The 16545-nt window shown below is 51.0% G+C and overlaps 7 protein-coding genes across 7 annotated transcripts; 4 read left to right on the top strand and 3 right to left on the bottom strand.

Moving 5' to 3' along the window:
* Nucleotides 1–123: 123 nt before the first annotated feature.
* Nucleotides 124–2951, bottom strand: K460DRAFT_366704 (Pkinase-domain-containing protein). Its single transcript, XM_040933431.1, has 6 exons — nt 2730–2951; nt 2127–2658; nt 1479–2071; nt 1303–1433; nt 1236–1252; nt 124–1186 (listed from the first exon to the last, which is right to left on the bottom strand). The coding sequence occupies exons 1-6, from the start codon at nt 2769–2771 to the stop codon at nt 498–500; spliced, it is 2004 nt and encodes a 667-aa protein (XP_040788418.1). The 5' UTR covers nt 2772–2951; the 3' UTR covers nt 124–497.
* Nucleotides 2952–3283: 332 nt separating this feature from the next.
* K460DRAFT_282638 (uncharacterized protein) lies at nt 3284–3974 on the top strand (the record flags this gene model as incomplete). Its single annotated transcript, XM_040928584.1, has 2 exons — nt 3284–3730; nt 3780–3974. The coding sequence occupies 2 exons, from the start codon at nt 3284–3286 to the stop codon at nt 3972–3974; spliced, it is 642 nt and encodes a 213-aa protein (XP_040788417.1).
* A 106-nt stretch (nt 3975–4080) lies between these two features.
* On the bottom strand, nt 4081–5574 carry K460DRAFT_355609 (uncharacterized protein; the record flags this gene model as incomplete). The annotated part of the gene is made up of 2 exons (XM_040931892.1): nt 4081–4880; nt 4929–5574. 2 exons carry the CDS (start codon nt 5572–5574, stop codon nt 4081–4083), a joined length of 1446 nt encoding a protein of 481 aa, XP_040788416.1.
* A 162-nt stretch (nt 5575–5736) lies between these two features.
* Nucleotides 5737–6907, top strand: K460DRAFT_312706 (RRS1-domain-containing protein). Its single transcript, XM_040930228.1, has 2 exons — nt 5737–5931; nt 5992–6907. The coding sequence occupies exons 1-2, from the start codon at nt 5774–5776 to the stop codon at nt 6536–6538; spliced, it is 705 nt and encodes a 234-aa protein (XP_040788415.1). The 5' UTR covers nt 5737–5773; the 3' UTR covers nt 6539–6907.
* A 1217-nt stretch (nt 6908–8124) lies between these two features.
* Nucleotides 8125–9825, top strand: K460DRAFT_417044 (pantothenate transporter liz1; the record flags this gene model as incomplete). Its single annotated transcript, XM_040937850.1, has 4 exons — nt 8125–8280; nt 8343–8660; nt 8714–8920; nt 8974–9825. 4 exons carry the CDS (start codon nt 8125–8127, stop codon nt 9823–9825), a joined length of 1533 nt encoding a protein of 510 aa, XP_040788414.1.
* K460DRAFT_312700 (putative MSF multidrug transporter) lies at nt 9572–12084 on the bottom strand. The gene is made up of 5 exons (XM_040930227.1): nt 11662–12084; nt 11488–11611; nt 11233–11439; nt 10858–11187; nt 9572–10807 (listed from the first exon to the last, which is right to left on the bottom strand). The coding sequence occupies exons 1-5, from the start codon at nt 11897–11899 to the stop codon at nt 9949–9951; spliced, it is 1758 nt and encodes a 585-aa protein (XP_040788413.1). The 5' UTR covers nt 11900–12084; the 3' UTR covers nt 9572–9948.
* A 646-nt stretch (nt 12085–12730) lies between these two features.
* On the top strand, nt 12731–16488 carry K460DRAFT_116217 (uncharacterized protein). Its single transcript, XM_040926592.1, has 2 exons — nt 12731–15562; nt 15623–16488. The coding sequence occupies exons 1-2, from the start codon at nt 12875–12877 to the stop codon at nt 16337–16339; spliced, it is 3405 nt and encodes a 1134-aa protein (XP_040788412.1). The 5' UTR covers nt 12731–12874; the 3' UTR covers nt 16340–16488.
* Nucleotides 16489–16545: the final 57 nt, after the last annotated feature.

Here is a 16545-nt window from a genome sequence, read left to right as displayed (position 1 = left end):
CGCCTAGTAGATAAATTTCCCAGCGGTCGAGGCAGCGCTCGGGCCACGGTGCATGCATGGGGCGTTCCGTTCAGGGCGGCTCAGGGCGGTCTGCGCAAGGGCTTGGCAGGGCCGGAGGGGCCCCACCCGTCAAAGGAGAGCATCGCACCACTAACGGCCGACGTAATACAACTGACGCTTAATCAAACTCCCCTCAGCCTCTGCAGACACGCCATCGCCATCGTACAGAGCCTCCCCCTATTGGCCGACAAGACATCAGCTCATCAATTTCCCCAAAGAGACCATGGAAAGTTGCTACAAGCTAGAGATTCTTTGACAAAGCGTACCGTGTGCTCCCCAGATTGGCCCTCACAGCACAACACACGCTTGCCCAATGTCAATTGATACCCATGATTATTTTACAGTGCCTATACTGGCCGACACGATGGAACGCCAGCCAACCAAAACACCCAGAGTACGCCGGACGCGCAGCTCAAAAGACGAGACTAGACCCACCCCTACTCCTTCTCAACCATCCCTCTGCTCTGCAATGACGCAAGACTTTGGTCAGTTGCGTACCGAGAGCCGTCTTCTTGTTCCGAGTACAGTGTCTGGTCGCCCTTGCCGCCCATCTCGATGAACTCGTTGGGGTGTCGCTTTTCATCGGGTTGCGCTTCCTTGACGCCGGCCTTGTTCATCTTTGTGCCATTCTGGAGTCCGTTCTTCTCGTACACCCTGACTGCCTCCTGCCCAGCGCCGCCTTGAATCACGCGAGACACTCTCACATCGTTGATGCTACTGAGCATAGTTCGTTCTCGTTGAATCTTGCGCTTCGAAAAGTCGAGTTTGGAGATTGCGCCTGTCAGCCCATCTGTGCTGTCATTGACGTTGATGGTGGCCAGTGTCGTCCAAGGATGCTCTAAGCATTCATCAATGCTGATCCTTGACTCGACATCCACGGTAAGCATGCGGTCAATCAAATCGAGCGCAGAATCGCCAACAGAGTCCCAGTACGGCGACGGGTAGTCGAACCGGCCCATCTTGATCTGTTGCGATAGCGTGTAAGGATTCTCACTGCTGTAGAGTTCGTCTGAGAATGGAGGAAAGCCACACAGGCAGATGTACAACACCACGCCTAGTGACCAAACATCGACTGCACGTGTGTAGCGGCGATGGTTAGAGTTTTCGAGTATTTCGGGTGCGACATCTTTCGAAGGGTTAGCTTGAATCACCAGAATAAAGGCTGCCTAACATACATGATGGCGTGCCGCATCTATTCCGAGTTAGCATACGTAGCATTCATCCAGGCGTTGATTGACTTACAGGGTAGTAGTGAAAGACTCCTCGCCAATGATCTTCGCAAGCCCAAAGTCAGCTAACTTGACGGATAGGTTCTTGTCGGTAAGCAGGATATTCTCTGGTTTGATGTCGCGATGGACAATGTTACGTTCGTGCTGGAGCTGGTTAGCTACATCAGATACTAAAGATATCATACATACCAGATATTTCACACCCTGAAACAACTGTACGAAGACTTTGCGCGCCTCCGCTTCAGTCAATTTCTGTTTCATGACGATCCAGTTGAATAGCTCGCCCTCGGCTGCTAACTCAAGGACAAGATAGGTACCGTCGTCTTCGTTGAATGTGTCCTTGAGGCAAAGCAAAGTTGGGTGATTAACCCCCATGAGGACAGCAATTTCTTGCTGCAGACCATCGATCTTTGACTTCTCCCCGGGTCCCGAGCGCTTTTCGAACTTCTTGACCGCGTAGCGTAGCCCAGTTGTCTTCTCGATACACAGATACACCGAAGCGAAGTGGCCCTTGCCCAATTGCTCCTGTATTGTGTACTGCTGGCGAAACCTGTGTGTATTCCGCCTGAGCGCATACCTGAAGACGAAGCGGGCTTGGTCAAGGATGGCAATCTCATCGCCCTCTTGTAGTTCACGGCGCTTGTTCCGTCCGACAAAGGCATCGTTAACGAATGTTCCGTTACCCGACAGATCTTCAAGTACGGCGGTAACGTCTCCGCCCTTCTTCTCCGTAAACAAAAGGCAGTGTCGGTTTGAGACGGTTGGGGAGTCCAAGATGCGATCTGGGCCGTGTCAGAATCAATTTAATGACATTCAAACTCGCGCTCCGAAACCTACCGCACTCTCGATGACGGCCGATGAGATAGCCACCGGCTACAACACCATGGTTCTCCTTCTTATTTTCGTAGCCCTCTTCCTGGTCCTTGTATTCGCCTTTGGATACTTTTTCTTTTCCGGTTGTCCTACCCACCAGATCCGCAGGGACTGGACAGGCCTCTCGACGTTTCAAAACAAGGACATCCCCCGCAGGATCGTCCATAGGTACTAGATAACCCCATACCTCCTGGCCCTCTTCATCGTCAACGGCATATGTTCGGGTCTCTGACGGGTATGAAAACTGGGTGAATGGCTGTGTGTCTGAGGGGGGCGAGGATAGGCCGTTGGCGATACGCTTTGCCTGGGAGCCTATTGCCTGACTAGGTCGTGTGTCTGGAGGGGTGGCGGTGCCCTCTTTGTAGTCATCCGATACCGTGGACTCCTTGTTAGTTACGGGCGAAGGCAGCGGACCTTGCTTGAGACGGCTCTGGGGGTTTGGCGACAGGCGGGAGTGGCGGGCTTTCTTAGGTTCGACTTGCTCTCCTTGAGATTGCTACATCAATTGAACCGTCAGCACACAGAGTCTCGTAGGCATACGCCCGTTTCCAATAGCTTGTCACCTACGCGGCCTCGCTTGAGCTGGCTTTTCTCGGTTTGCGCCGGCATCTTGTCAATGAATGATTTGCTATGCGGTCGAGGCGGAGGAAGATCAGTGCTGCCGCGTGTTAGGGAATGGTGGCAGTCAACAGCATAGGGATGTAAAGCACAGAGGCGTGTAACGAAGCGGGAGAGTCTGGACGCTAGACTCGAAAGTTGAGGCTGCCTTGAGGTTCCAGGCAGCCAAGGCTGGGGAGCTGCACCTGCGCCCGCCGCGATCTCCGCATCCATGTCTGGGGGGCAACCTGACCCACCACTCTACTGCCGGAGCTTTTTTTGGGGGGCGTCCCTTGCTTCAGGGCTCATTCATTCATTCACTGACAACAATTACACGAAGATAGGAAGCACACAAGTTAATCGTTGCACTACCATTCGTACGCCCCAAGTGTGCCATGTCGTCAGACCAGCAATGTGCATGACAGCCAAGACACACAAGCTGCCGGAAAAGGGAGCATCCAGAGAGATCTTCTTATCCTAGTCCATTTACTTTTCAAGTGGGAAAAAAATCTCCGTGTCGGGATATGCTGTCTTCGTTTCCACGTCTAGCCGCATCAGACTTTGACGAAGCGTGCAACAGTCTCCTCGGGAGATATCGCCGGGCCGGTCAGAAGCAGGAAGAATGGTTATCGATTGAGACAGTCTATCATTATGATATGACATATCTCAGCATCACTAAAGCGCTTCCCGATGCAGTGTATATTCCCAAAGACTCGAATGATGACGACGAGGTAGACGAAGTGGAGGAGGATGACGAAGAAGTAATCGCAAAATCCTCAGTACCCCAGGCAATCATCAACTACGACATCGTCCTCTCGCCAACATATCAAGTGCCCGTCCTATACATTAGCATCTCGGACCCCCAACACCGTTTCCCACCAACAATGGCCACACTCTATGAGCATCTGATCCCGCTGCACTTCAAAACTCAAACGGAGCATGCTGGAGTTATTGGAGGTATCACGGTTACTGTAGGTTCCATTCTGGATGCTAAAAGGTGTTGGGATTGACCAAGCATAGGATCACCCAGCTACCAACAGGCCGGTATTCTTCATCCATCCATGTCAGACGGCTGGCGTCATAGAGGCTAGTGTCGGAGCGAGAGACGTGACCGCTGAAGAGTATTTGATGGTATGGATAGGGGCTTTGGGTAAGTGCGTGGGTTTGAATATACCCTTGGCGCTTGTCAGAGAAGAGGAAGACGATTTAGTTTAAAGGAGACCAGGAGTGAATGTACACAAGAGCCACCAGCTAGATGCGGTAGATACACTTGTTATACATACTCTACAAAATGTATACATCCGAATATGGTACAGATCCACTATAGCCTCAACCGTACACTCGCCTTCTCCAACTCTCCAATGTTTCCCATGCCCGCCAGGCTCCACTTCTCGTTCACAAATCTGTCATTGATTTGATGTCTTAACATGCCGCTCTCAGCGTAATACTCCATAATCGCCCTCGCCTCCTCTTTACTCAGGCCACCCACCTTGATGACATCGAAATCGCTCTTTTCGCTGTTCAGGTCTTTCAAAGCCTCCATGACCCTCACATCAACTTTCTTGTACGGATTCCACTGGGGCACATTATCAGGTGTTTTCTGCTGCGCTTCTGCAACCCCGACGCAGAAGTCGAGAGCTGGGGAGGTGGGCGCGTTAGATTGCGATGTCGCGCCGAGGACGATACCACCATTAGGGAGCTGCTTTTGGCCGGAAAGGTGGTCGATGAACAGCCGAATTATGGTGAGGTCGTAAGCATGGACGGGTTTTACGTCTGCGGACATGTACTTGGAGTCACCCATCATGTGGGATAGTCCGTCGACGGCGAGGAGAATTGGCGGTCGGCCGGGTTGAGATAGCTCATTCCACAGAGCGACAAAGACAGGCCACGAGACTTCGGGGTTGGCTATTCCCAAGGCGACGAGCTCTTTCAGTGTAGCTTTCGCGGACAGCGGCAAGGGAAGGTCAGGCTTCGTGATCAGTTTGGCAGACTCGAGAAAGCTTCCGTTTGATTTCAAAATCTGTTGGAGGAGGTTTGCTGTATACGTGTCTTGGGTGTACTGCATCGGTTCCGACTTTGGAAGAGGTGCGTAGTCAGTATGAGCATTGACAATGTCCTGGGCTGCAACAAGTCAGCATGTTATGCGATTCCTTGAATCTCAGTCCTTACCTTCTGGAAGACTGATAACAAACCAGTCTCGCAAGAAGCCGATGGTCAAGCCTTGGAGCAGCAATGTGCTCTTGCCACTCATCCTCTCTCCCGAGAGAATCCGTCGCAGCGTCTTTTTCTGCTGCCCACTTGCCGAGTCTTCCACCTCTTTGAAGAGTTTTGCAACCTGAATAGCCTCCTTCCTCATCAGAACAGCCGGTCTGCGGAACAGACTCCACCCTTGGGTTGTCTTGAAGGCTTCGACGGCTCTCAGCGCATCCACCACGTGCTCTGGTAGTCCCATGACTTGTCCTTCATTCTGCTCGCTAAAGGCACTCTCCTTGCTCAGATCCTTCAGGGACGAAACCTCGAGTGCGTTGTTATTGCTCAGGACGATGCGTTTCCGCAGCGCTTTCCTCTCTCCCTGTGCTGGTCGTTTGCCCGAATCTCCTCCCGACGCCTGCTTGCCCTTCTTGGTGTTTAATGACTTGACGCCCTTTTTCGGAGCAGCCGTTGTGCCTTTCTTCTTCGGTGCTTGGGCATAGTGCGTGGCCGACGTGGAAAAGCAGGCTACTCGAGGGTGTAGCAGTCGCGGTACAATCGAGCGGTGGGTACTGGCATCGAGGGATAGCTGCGACAAGCTCCGCAAACATGTTGAAGGCGGCATGATGGATCTAATGAGGCTCAGGGCCTCCGCAATGGCGAACTACTTGCGCTCGTCGATGAAGTCTGCAGCGCAGCCAAAAGTTCGGAGGTCCGCTAGCGCCTTCCGTCCGTGCTCACAGCCCCAAAAATTATTCTGCACCTTGAACTAACTGCACCTGCACCAGAACTTGCAAGGACAAATACCTCTCCACACGCTCAAAATGTCAGACACTGAAATGAACGGCGGTGTCGCACTGGACGCAGCTTCCCCTACGCACTCGCAGCTTGCCGACAAAATCAACGGAGGCGCAATGGACGTCAAATCGCCCAACTTGAACGCGGCACTTTCAATCGCAGACTCGACTGCGACAAGTCGACTGTATGTGCTAACCTCAGTTTATCCCAGCCTACTCACCCACTGATTACTGACTATCCATAGACCGATCACCGTTGACAAGCCTACACCTTTTACGTTCGACCTGGGAAATCTTCTCGCCAACGATCCAAATCCTGTTTCCGCCGAGGCAGACGAAAAAACACTCGCCGCCACAGCCCGCGATGCAGCCCAAGCCCTGATAAACCAACTCCTCTCGACCTGCGAAATCAAGTCCACCTCCGAAGGTGTCCACCTCGTTCTGCCCGCGCCAACCACTCAACTACCCCGCGAGAAGCCTATTCCCGCCGCAAAGGAGCCGACCACTTGGGAGCGCTTTGCCGCGAAGAAGGGTATCAAAGACAAGAGGCGTGACGGCAAGATGGTCTACGACGATGCGACCGGAGAATGGGTACCCAAGTGGGGTTACAAGGGCAAGAACAAGGATGGCGACAACCAGTGGCTTGTGGAGGTCGATGAGAAGAAAGAGGCAGAGACGGGTGAGGCTCATGACCAGCGGGCGGATGGCAGGAGAGAGAGGAAAGAGAGGATCAGGCGGAACGAGAGGAAGCAGCGCGCGAACGACTCCAAGTCCCGAAAGACTGGTGCCTAAGGTGGAGCGATTGAGGCGGTGGAGATTTTACAGATGAACTAGGCTTTCATGATTTGCATTGGGCGGCGTTAAAATCTTAGGATGTGTCCACGTCTAGCGGCGTTCGAGGTCAAAAGTAAGGGTACATATCCGTTTCGAGTCTACGGGTGCGGTCAGAGACAAACAATTCAGTCAAGCACCATGTCGAGAACATAAAATCTTCAAATGTTAAAGTGTCATGGTATTGATGGCCTCAAATGCTGATTTGGGTGCCTTTTGCTGCTACTGCCGATGGCTCTTGGCTACAGCACTACGGGGCTAGACAAGTGACTGGAGATAGAGGAAATTAAGTAACTGTGTTGTAGTAAGTAGAGAAACAAAAAAGTGGATATCAAATATCCGAGAGCAAAGTGCATAGTGTGACAGGTGATTAAGGAAGATGGGGTAACAACATCGTATCTGACTTTGTCTCAAGTTTCGAGCAGCTGAAAGCTAAATGTAGGTGGGTTCAACACCTCATGCAACCTTGCAGAGAGTCTTGTAGAGGCAATTAATTTATCTAGGTCCGTCTCGTCTAAGCTTACGCTATGTGCATAGTATAAAGTTCTAAAAGGCCGTTAAACATCGTGCTAGGGTTTTAAGTCAGTCGGTTCCAATTTACTCCTCAAAACCAGGTCCCAACTCTTAGAAAGTAAGACGAGTTCAAGTCCTCAAGTATAATGATACACTTGGTTACAACATAATCCATCTTCACACAGAAGGTTTCATAATACGTCAAACGTATATACAGCTTAAGTTAATACTTCCGGTTGGGCTGTGGCGGTGCGAAATATCATTGTTCCGACTACCTACAGCTCCCGTCGACCATGCAAAGTCCTATCCGAACTCCAACCCACCTCTTCCTTATATGCGAGTAATTGCCGAATCACCTCGATCACTCCACAAACTGGCAATGATGTTCAAGTAAGCACGTCACAAGACACCCTTGTTGAGAAGCTTAGCATTCGGACCGCTTGCCATTGGCCACACCGACTCTTCCCCGCAAAGGTTTCCGAAACACTCAAGCCTTGTTCCTCGGCGTCATTACGTTTGGCCATTGAACCGCGAGATGTCCTGTTGATCGAGGTTCTCAAGACAGCAGATAACGAGAGGGGCTTTTTCTTTGCGCGTGGCAGCTAATGGCTACCAGTCGTTCAGATAAACGACAGCGGATTTGTCAACGATATTGATCGGCATATACGTAGTCAAGGGTGGTGGGGAAACGTGGGATTGGAATGGAGACACTCGTCATCGAGAACAGGGTGTGTTTGAATCATGATAGGTAGTCGCTAGCCTCGGGACGATGATACTCCAGTAGTTCGTAAGTTCCTGGGGTCGGCTCAAGGGGCGAGCCGTTGGAAGGACATTAAAAGATGCTGGCTGCGCTGGTTCGTATGCGAGACGTGTTGAACGTGCAATTTTCTCATATCAAGGGTATTCAATAGTGGGTACCAGAGTTTTTGCTCAGCAATCGCGACAGACGATCCGATACCTGGATATATTTTGCAGGTGAACTCGAAAGTTGTTACTCTTGGACATCCACCACACCTGGTGTAAATAGCGGGAAAATGGCGTCCGCGACGGAGCGAAACAGCGACAGCGTCCTGAACGAAGAGAAGATAATCGGCGATGAACATGTCGAACAAGAACGCGGGCATCGCCACACAATCGAAAATCTCCCTGACCCAGACGCCGGCCTCAGCGAAGAAGAGCGCGCTGATCATGTAATTATCTCCCAGCTCTCCCCTTCTATTATCAGCAGCCCACCTAATACCATCTTAATCAGGACCGTAAACTCCTCCGTAAACTCGACTTCCAGCTAATCCCCTGGCTGTCGTTCCTATACCTGATCTCCTTCCTCGACCGCACAAACATTGGCAATGCCAAAGTCGACGGCTTGCAAGAAGACCTCAAAATGACAGACTCGCAGTACAACAACAGTCTCACCATCTTCTTTATAAGCTATTCGGTGTTTGAGCCGCTGACGAATGTAATGCTAAAGCGGTTAAGGCCCAGCGTGTTCTTGCCCATCATCATGTTGTGGTGGGGAATTTGCATGACATGTATGGGCTTAGTCCACAATTACGCGGGATTAATGACTGCTGTAAGTTCTCTGTTGGACTTGACGTTGGCGTAACGGTATGCTAACAGGGACAGCGCTGGTGGCTCGGTGTTGCTGAAGCTGGCCTTTTTCCGGGCGTCAACTACTATCTCTCTTGCTGGTACCGACGTTCAGAGTTTGGTATCAGAGCCGCAATATTCTTCTCCGCAGCAGCGCTGGCAGGATCCTTCGGTGGCCTCTTAGCTGCCGGAATAGCAAAGATGGGTGGAGTTGGAGGCAAACCAGGTTGGGCGTGGATCTTCGTATGCTTCGCAGACCCTCTCAGGGTTCGCTCATTGTGCTGACTGAACGATAGATTCTTGAAGGCCTGGCAACCATCCTCGTCGGAATAGCGAGCTATTGGATGGTGCACGATTTCCCAGCGGAGGCCACCTTCCTGACTCCCGATGACCGAGCACGCGTGCTGCGCCGCCTCCGAGCCGACAAGCAAGCGTCGGCCGCACACGAAGACTTCCAGATGAAGTACTTCTGGCAATCAGTCAAAGACTGGAAGACTCTGATGTTCGCCATCATATATATGGGGGCTGACGGGGCTCTATATGCGTTCAGCCTGTTTTTACCAACAATCTTGAAGCAACTCGGCTACACTGCCACGAAGGCAAACTTGCTTTCCGTCCCACCTTATGCAGTAGCAGCAGTTATGACTGTTCTGATTGGGTGGATTGCGGATAGGACCAAACAGCGAGGACTGTGCAACATCTTCGTCTGCATCTTCGGCATCATAGGCTTTTCCATGCTCCTAGGTTCCGGAAAACCAAACGTTCAATACGCAGGCACGTTCCTCGGGGCGATGGGAATCTATCCATGCATTGCGAATACTATCTCCTGGGCTTCCAACAACCTTGAAAACCTGTATAAGCGTGGCGTTACTCTTGGTTTCGTTATCGGATGGGGGAACTTGAACGGTGTGGTGAGCTCAAATATCTACCGAAACAAAGACAAGCCGAGGTTCTTCCTCGGCCATGGTGTTGTGTTGGTTTATTTGACAGTTTTCCTGTTTGGTGGTAGTATCGCGACACGGACACTGTTGGCATGGGAAAACAAGAAAAGGAAGAGTGGCGCTCGCGATGTGTGGATTGAGGGGAAGAGTGAGCAAGAGATTCACGAGCTTGGTGACAAGCGGCCAGATTTTATCTATACGCTATGAGGATGCGTCAGTCGCAGTCGATGTGAAAGTAGAATGTGAACGAAGTTGTGGCGAGGACTAGCATCTGATGAACAAAATGGATTAAATTCGAGAGAAGCGAAGCGTAGATTATTAAAATGTCGATCATCCAAGTTTCTTGCTCTCGCCAGGTCCCACTGTCAATATATCGTCCGAATTGTGCTCAACTTGCGTGGATTGGACTGCAGCAAAATCCGCCGGTCCTTCCTTGTTCCTGCCTTTGGCCTCTTCACTACTCTGCTTCTCCGCAGCTTTCATGAACTCATTTCCTTCTTTCCTTTCGGGTATGACGCCAAACAGACCCATCCTCTTCCTAGCAAGAGCCAAGAGAATGGCAACGATGATGTTCAGTCCCGTGAATGCTAACATTATATGAAACTGTCTGTTATAGCTGCCGCCAAAGGTGCGTCCGATCCGATTTCGAACGTCGTCGGGCAGATGTGCGATGGAAGTGCGCGATCCTTGTACGGCCAGGACTTGTTCCGGTGTTAAGAAATTGGGGAGATGATCGTTCAAATACCCTCGGTGAATAGCAGTGCATATTGCCACAGCAACCGCACCACCTAAAGTACGCACCATGTTTAACGCGCCAGTGCCGACCGAGATATCCTTCTCCGGGATTGAAGTGGCGACGAGCATGAAATAGGGAGGACTTGCAAGCCCTAACCCGAGACCCGTGATGATTTCAAAGCCGTATACTCCAGGCCACACCTGTGAGTACGTCGGAAGGCTACTCATCAGTCCTATGCCGACACATACTATAACGGTTGAGCAGATCAGGATAAATTCGGCTGGTATTCTTTTCGCCGCCAGACCGGCAACCATGGCTCCTACGGGGGAGACAACAGTGGCCGGAAGGAGAAGAATTCCGGCCCGTTCTGCACTAGTGAAGTTGACGACCTGGAAACGCTGCGGGAGTTGGACAAAGATGGAATAGAAGGGCATGCCAAGAAGAAACATACTCCTAGCAATCGATTAGTATGTGTCCTACCAAGAGCGTATCATTGAACTTACAAAAGGATGAGTGCCATGGAAGGGTTGCGGAGGAAATGTATCGGAAAGATGGGGTCTTTCTTCGTCCGATGTGTGACCCATGTTTCGTACATTACGAAGGCAAGAAGAAGAACAATACCACCCACTAGTGGTCCTATGATGGTACCGCTACTCCACGGGTGAGACCCACCAGCTTCTTGTAGTGCGAATATTAATGGGATAGGCCAGCACACAGATAGTAATCCCCCGGTACCGTCGAGACTGCGAACTCGCTCTGAGTTGGTTTTGCCGTCCTTTAAAGAAGGCATCGAGAAGAAGAGCAAGGCTATTGCAACAGAGACGATAGGGCCACTAAAAATTGGTCAGCCTGTGCCACACCAACAGCTTTTGACTCACTTGATGAAGAATATCCATCTCCATGTCGTCCGATCGGAAATGGTGCCTCCAAGTAACGGGCCCAGAAGGTTCGCTACGGCGAAGACCGAGCTGATAACGCCAGAATAGAACCCAATCTTTTCGGGACTGATGAGTTTCATAATAGCAACAAAGGTAAGCGAATAGAGTCCAGAACCTCCGATGCCCTGAAATGCCCGAAACACGATGCTATACGGTCAGTTCGATACGCAACACGTGTGCAAAATGCTGACGTACAGTTGAACCATAGTTTGCGCTCCTCCACATGCCATCGAGAAGATCAAAAACATGACAGCGCAAGAGATCATGAGAATCTTGAGCCCCCAAATATCACTAAGCTTTGCCGTGATCATCAAGAACGCTTCATGTGTGAGCTTGACAACGTTCATCATCCATTCATTATGTACTTACAATTGTATGTCAATAGGTAGGCAGTCACAAGCCATGGCGCCTGCTCCAAGGCATTGAAGCCACTTGAGATCTTAATCAGGGCGGTGGTAACGATCGTGGTGTCCAGAGCAGAAATGAATAAGCAAAACCATAGTCCGGCAATGATGATATACAGCCTCGTCGGGCTGATATCTGGAGTAGCTGAGCTTGCCATGGTAGCAGCTTCACCAATGGCGTTGGTCTTCTTGTCTTCAGCCATGAAGATGCAATCGAAGTTGAAAGAGGGGTGTTTGCCCTACGCCTCAATATGCATTGACAGCTGCAAGTAATATCCGATAGGTTTGTGGCACGATTCCTTTCACGGCTGTGAAATCATTTTCCGTTTCATAGGCGAATTCGTTCTTCGGACGGTGACAGTCAAAATCCGATAAGAGTGTACGTTGCATGCTGGCGTGGCATACGTCCGTAAGTATATGAAAAGTGGCTTGATGCAGGATCTTAGACCCGCAGTAGACACGGACTGGCATAAGCGAGTCTAAAGGATCGAGGCCCTCGCATAGATTGCTTGATGTACACTTTCATCGTTGATTGTCCAAGTATTCGTTTCTGAACGTGTCATCATTGCTAATGCTACTGCAATAGAGGTGATGGCGACAGCTGTCTGGAATCATGGTCGATGCACAGTCGTCGGCTGGACGCGCTACAGTAGCCGGCGTGTCATGCCCTCTTCCTCGACGCTCTAACTAAACATCGTCAAAAGGATCTTCATCTCCTCCATAGCACAGGATTCTATCATGACGGCGAGAGTGGAAGGTATCCATTGAGCGGTCGAAGACCTCGTAGTACAACAAGGGAGCCCCCACGAAGCCCCGCTAGCATGCCGAGGGATGTCGACTATCGGCGCTGCACTCGTAGTAGGTTCAGGTGGGATTTCATCTGTTTGCATCTCTTCTTCTCCATTCGCATCGCTGGCTAGATGTATTCATTTAGTATTTCTCGAACGTACTGGTGGTGTGGTCCTCGAGGCCAGGGAGGGCAACCTTGTCGCGAAACTATCGCGTACCTTCCTGCTTGACGTCAACCGTCAAAATGGCCGTCGCGCAGTCCTTACTAGCAAAACCACGCCCTCACCTTCCTTCCACGCTTCTCAACATACTTTCAATTGCAACGTCTATCCAACACACCTCGGCTGGAATGACCTCTCACTCGCACTATTTCGTCTACAGCGCTCGCAATGACTTCGCAGGCACTTGAAGCTGCGCTGAGCGAGCTAGACAACGACGCGTCGCATTTGCGCCTTTCCGAGCTTATTGCTGCCCGGAAATTCGACGGACCAACGCTTCCTGCCATTGCTGAACTTTTTTTGCGCGCATTTTGCGACATTGCCTCCTCTTCCACACGGAGAAGATGGGTCGGAATTGCGCTTGCCCGTATGATTGACGCGTCACTCGACGTTGTCGACCACCTCAAGCAGTTGCGACAGGAATCGCAAAGACTCGGCACGATTATACTAAGCAACACCGAGCTTGAGGAAACCAGAATCGTCGCGGGTATCATCATCCGGCAAGGCTTAGAAAAGGGCATCGAGTATAGCAACTTCTGGGTGTCGGACAAAGTCATGAACAGCGCACCCAATTTCCCCAAGGCCCCCGGCCCCAGGTGGATGGCCGAGTTTCAGAGCTTCCTCGACACTTTGGGCGATTTGGCTCTGGCTAACCCGAATACTGATCCCTCCATTATCTACCCCATCTCGCTTCTCGCTTCGGATGGCTTCAAATGGCGGGAATCCAACGACGGGTTTCCCATTGCGCTCATCCAAGCAGGAATGTTAACAGTCGTTGCGCCAGACGGACTTCTTCGAGATATACAATTCGTGGACATCCCAATTAGTCACGTTTGCAGAATGGATACTCGGCGCTCCACTCTTCACGATAGTCAAGCGCAATCGACAGGGCACGAGCCGTGGGACCTTGTCCTCATACTCAAAGCTGAGCCATGGAGCTATCGTCTAGACGCATCGCTCCGCGCGGGAACCGAGGTTACGCTCTTGTTCCAGCACTCGGCGGACGCAAAAGAATGGGAGAAGTGCATCATGGAGCATCAAAAAGGAGAAACAGACACCACCACCTATATGCCTCCAGCGGCCCATCCTTTAATGTCGAGCAGCTCCCCGATCGATCTCCGCCCTTCGCCATCACCAACAACGGACGGAATTATGCACCAAGATGGGCAGAAGATAACCACACAATCCCATTCGTCTAGTCAATCTAATCGTTCGCGGCCAGTTGTGTCGGTTCCATGGTCGCCTTTAAATGAACAACATCTAGAACAACTAAGGACATCATCAGATCAACTTAGTGAGAGTCTACAGACACATCGAGAGAGATCAAGCAGAGCGGCCTCCAAGAGAACACAAGTACGCGCAGAACAACAGCAGGACACCACCAAGCCAGCGCAACAACAAGACAGATCGAAACGGCCGAAACAGCAGGACAAAATGAATACGGACCAGGGACATACTAGTTTACCGCGAGTGCAAGAATCGAAAGCCTCAAGCTCGGAAGATATGCCCGATGGCCTGAATCCATTGGAGCAGACTGAGCCAGTACGCCCGATACCAAATCGAACGACATACAGCAAAGGAAAGCTACCAAAAGTCTCACAGGCCGCAAAACTGAAAGCTTCTAAGCAACTTCAACCACAAGCTGACGTTTTCGATATACCGAACGAGAAGCCCGCACGGGCGAAGGGAAGGAAGAAAGCTGACCAGAACAACGTTTCGAGCTCTGGACTGGCATCGCAGAATCAACCACAGAGATTGAAGGTTGTTGACCATACGACTACCGGCAACGCGAAAGAAAAACGATCGCAAGCAAAGCGCAAAGCAGACGATGATGACGATGACTTTGTTCCGGAGAAGAAGAGACCTAAGACAAGAGCAACTACTAAGCGAAAATCCGCATTAATCATGGCCAATGGTGCTGAGCAGTCAAGGGAGGAAGCCCCTGTTGAACCTAGCGAAGATACCCGAGTTGCTACTTCTGGGGCGAACCCAATAAAGGCAAAGACAGTGGCCCAGCATCTTGCACCAGCGGCGTCAGATAGGGCCACAAAGGTGTCGAAGCCGCGAGCGACCAAGTCAAAACCAAAACCAATCGAAAAGCCTTCCTCGTCTATTGCTTCATCACGCTACTCCTTAATTGGAGGCCTGTTAGGCTCTCAGCTTCCACCAAAGTCTTCCACCATGGCGTTCAAAAAACCAGAGCTTCCAGTTCGAGCTCCCCAAGCCCCATCAACACCGACCCCGCCTAAAACTCGGTCTGGCAATCCACATATACGACCACAGACACCGATGGATGCGCGAAGGCAACTTAATGACGAGCCTTTGTCTTCCGTTTTCTCGTCACCGCCACTAGGCAACGCAAGCCAAAGAGGGAGTAATTGGAGACATCAGACTGCAGCCGATACAGAGATGCTTTCCAGCAACAGCAAACCCGTGCCTGCGTCACCAACTGCAGAGTCTACGGCCATCTCTGGTCACGCAGATTATGATGAAATAGATTTTGAGAAAAGACGAGGCGATGCACAAACGGCTGAGAGTGACCCGTTCAGGCGGCGTCGTGAGGGTCAGAAAGCGACGTCTTTTACACGCCGTCTAACAGGAGAAGGTTTGGCGGTCGGAAACCCCTCACCGAATGTAGGTCTATCGCATAGCACACCAATTGACGTCGCTCGGCTCGATAGTTCGGACATTGACGACGTCCTTATTACGGCAGTGACTCAGCCCCTTTTACAGCATGTGTCATGGCGACAAAAGATGCTTAGTCCTACAAACCTAAAATCTCCTTTTAGGGGAAACCTTGCCCAAGTTCCAGAATCGCACAAGCCGGTAACATATGTGAAGGCGAAGCAGAACGAGATGGTGAGCAATCCGGAGCAAGGTGTTCTACCACAAAGACTCATCGATGCGCAACCTTCGCAGTCATCAAAGCAAAGAGCAGCAACGCAGACGCAAAGTACTGTCGGAATCGGTCCAGAGACTACCCACAATGCTACCAGGCGAGTCGCTACAGAGGTTGCTCCGAACGAGGCATCAACATTACATGAAGACGAGGCACAAGATGGCGAGATCCAAAATCCTATCTTGACCGCTTCACGACAATCCATCGACAACACTCTAGTGGATCAGCTAGTGCAGACTTATGAAGATGTGGATATGGACGGCGACGCTACCCTCGTCAACTATGAGGAAGATGAGCGGCCCATATCTAATCTCAAGGCTTCACCCGTTCATTTCCGCTCCTCGCCACCCATCCCAGGTTCTCCAAGTAGCCACAGCTCTACGTCTGCCGAACCCGAACCGTCGTCTCAGTCAGCGCTGCCTACATCAGAAGCAGAAGAAATCGAGTGGGAGGCGAGCCTCCAGCCTCATCAACGTGCAATCCATGATCTCCTCATCCGCACATCCAAGCGAGTCTTGCGCCACATCATCGACAATGAGACGGCTGTGACTGACATTGCGGAAATTTTTGTTCGGGATGGCGAGCACGTACTCAATGCTTTGCTCCAGCGGCATGATCGTGATTACGATCACGTCTTTCATGACATGGAAAACAAGACGAAGGGTCTAAAGAAGGAGCTAGAACGTGCCGCGAAGAATCTTTTGAAGGAGAGGAAGCGTGTTGATGCAATAGGATAGACGTGCATGATTATTTTGACGAGACCGCTACACAGTGTATGATGGTGCTCGCGTTGTAGTATAGGTATTAGGTCATGATATTACGACCCTAATGATTATACAAGACCATGACTTACGAAGAGAGGTTAGCAAGAGCATAGCATTGACTGCATAGTGTAGACGATGTACCGATAGTCATAGCGTGTATTCAAATATGTACCAACTAC

The sequence above is a fragment of the Cucurbitaria berberidis genome (genome assembly GCF_010015615.1).
Source record: "Cucurbitaria berberidis CBS 394.84 unplaced genomic scaffold K460scaffold_3, whole genome shotgun sequence".
Classification (NCBI taxonomy): domain Eukaryota; kingdom Fungi; phylum Ascomycota; class Dothideomycetes; order Pleosporales; family Cucurbitariaceae; genus Cucurbitaria; species Cucurbitaria berberidis.
The sequence above is the reverse complement of the archived record's forward strand: the minus strand, read 5'-3'. Positions and strand labels throughout refer to the sequence as shown.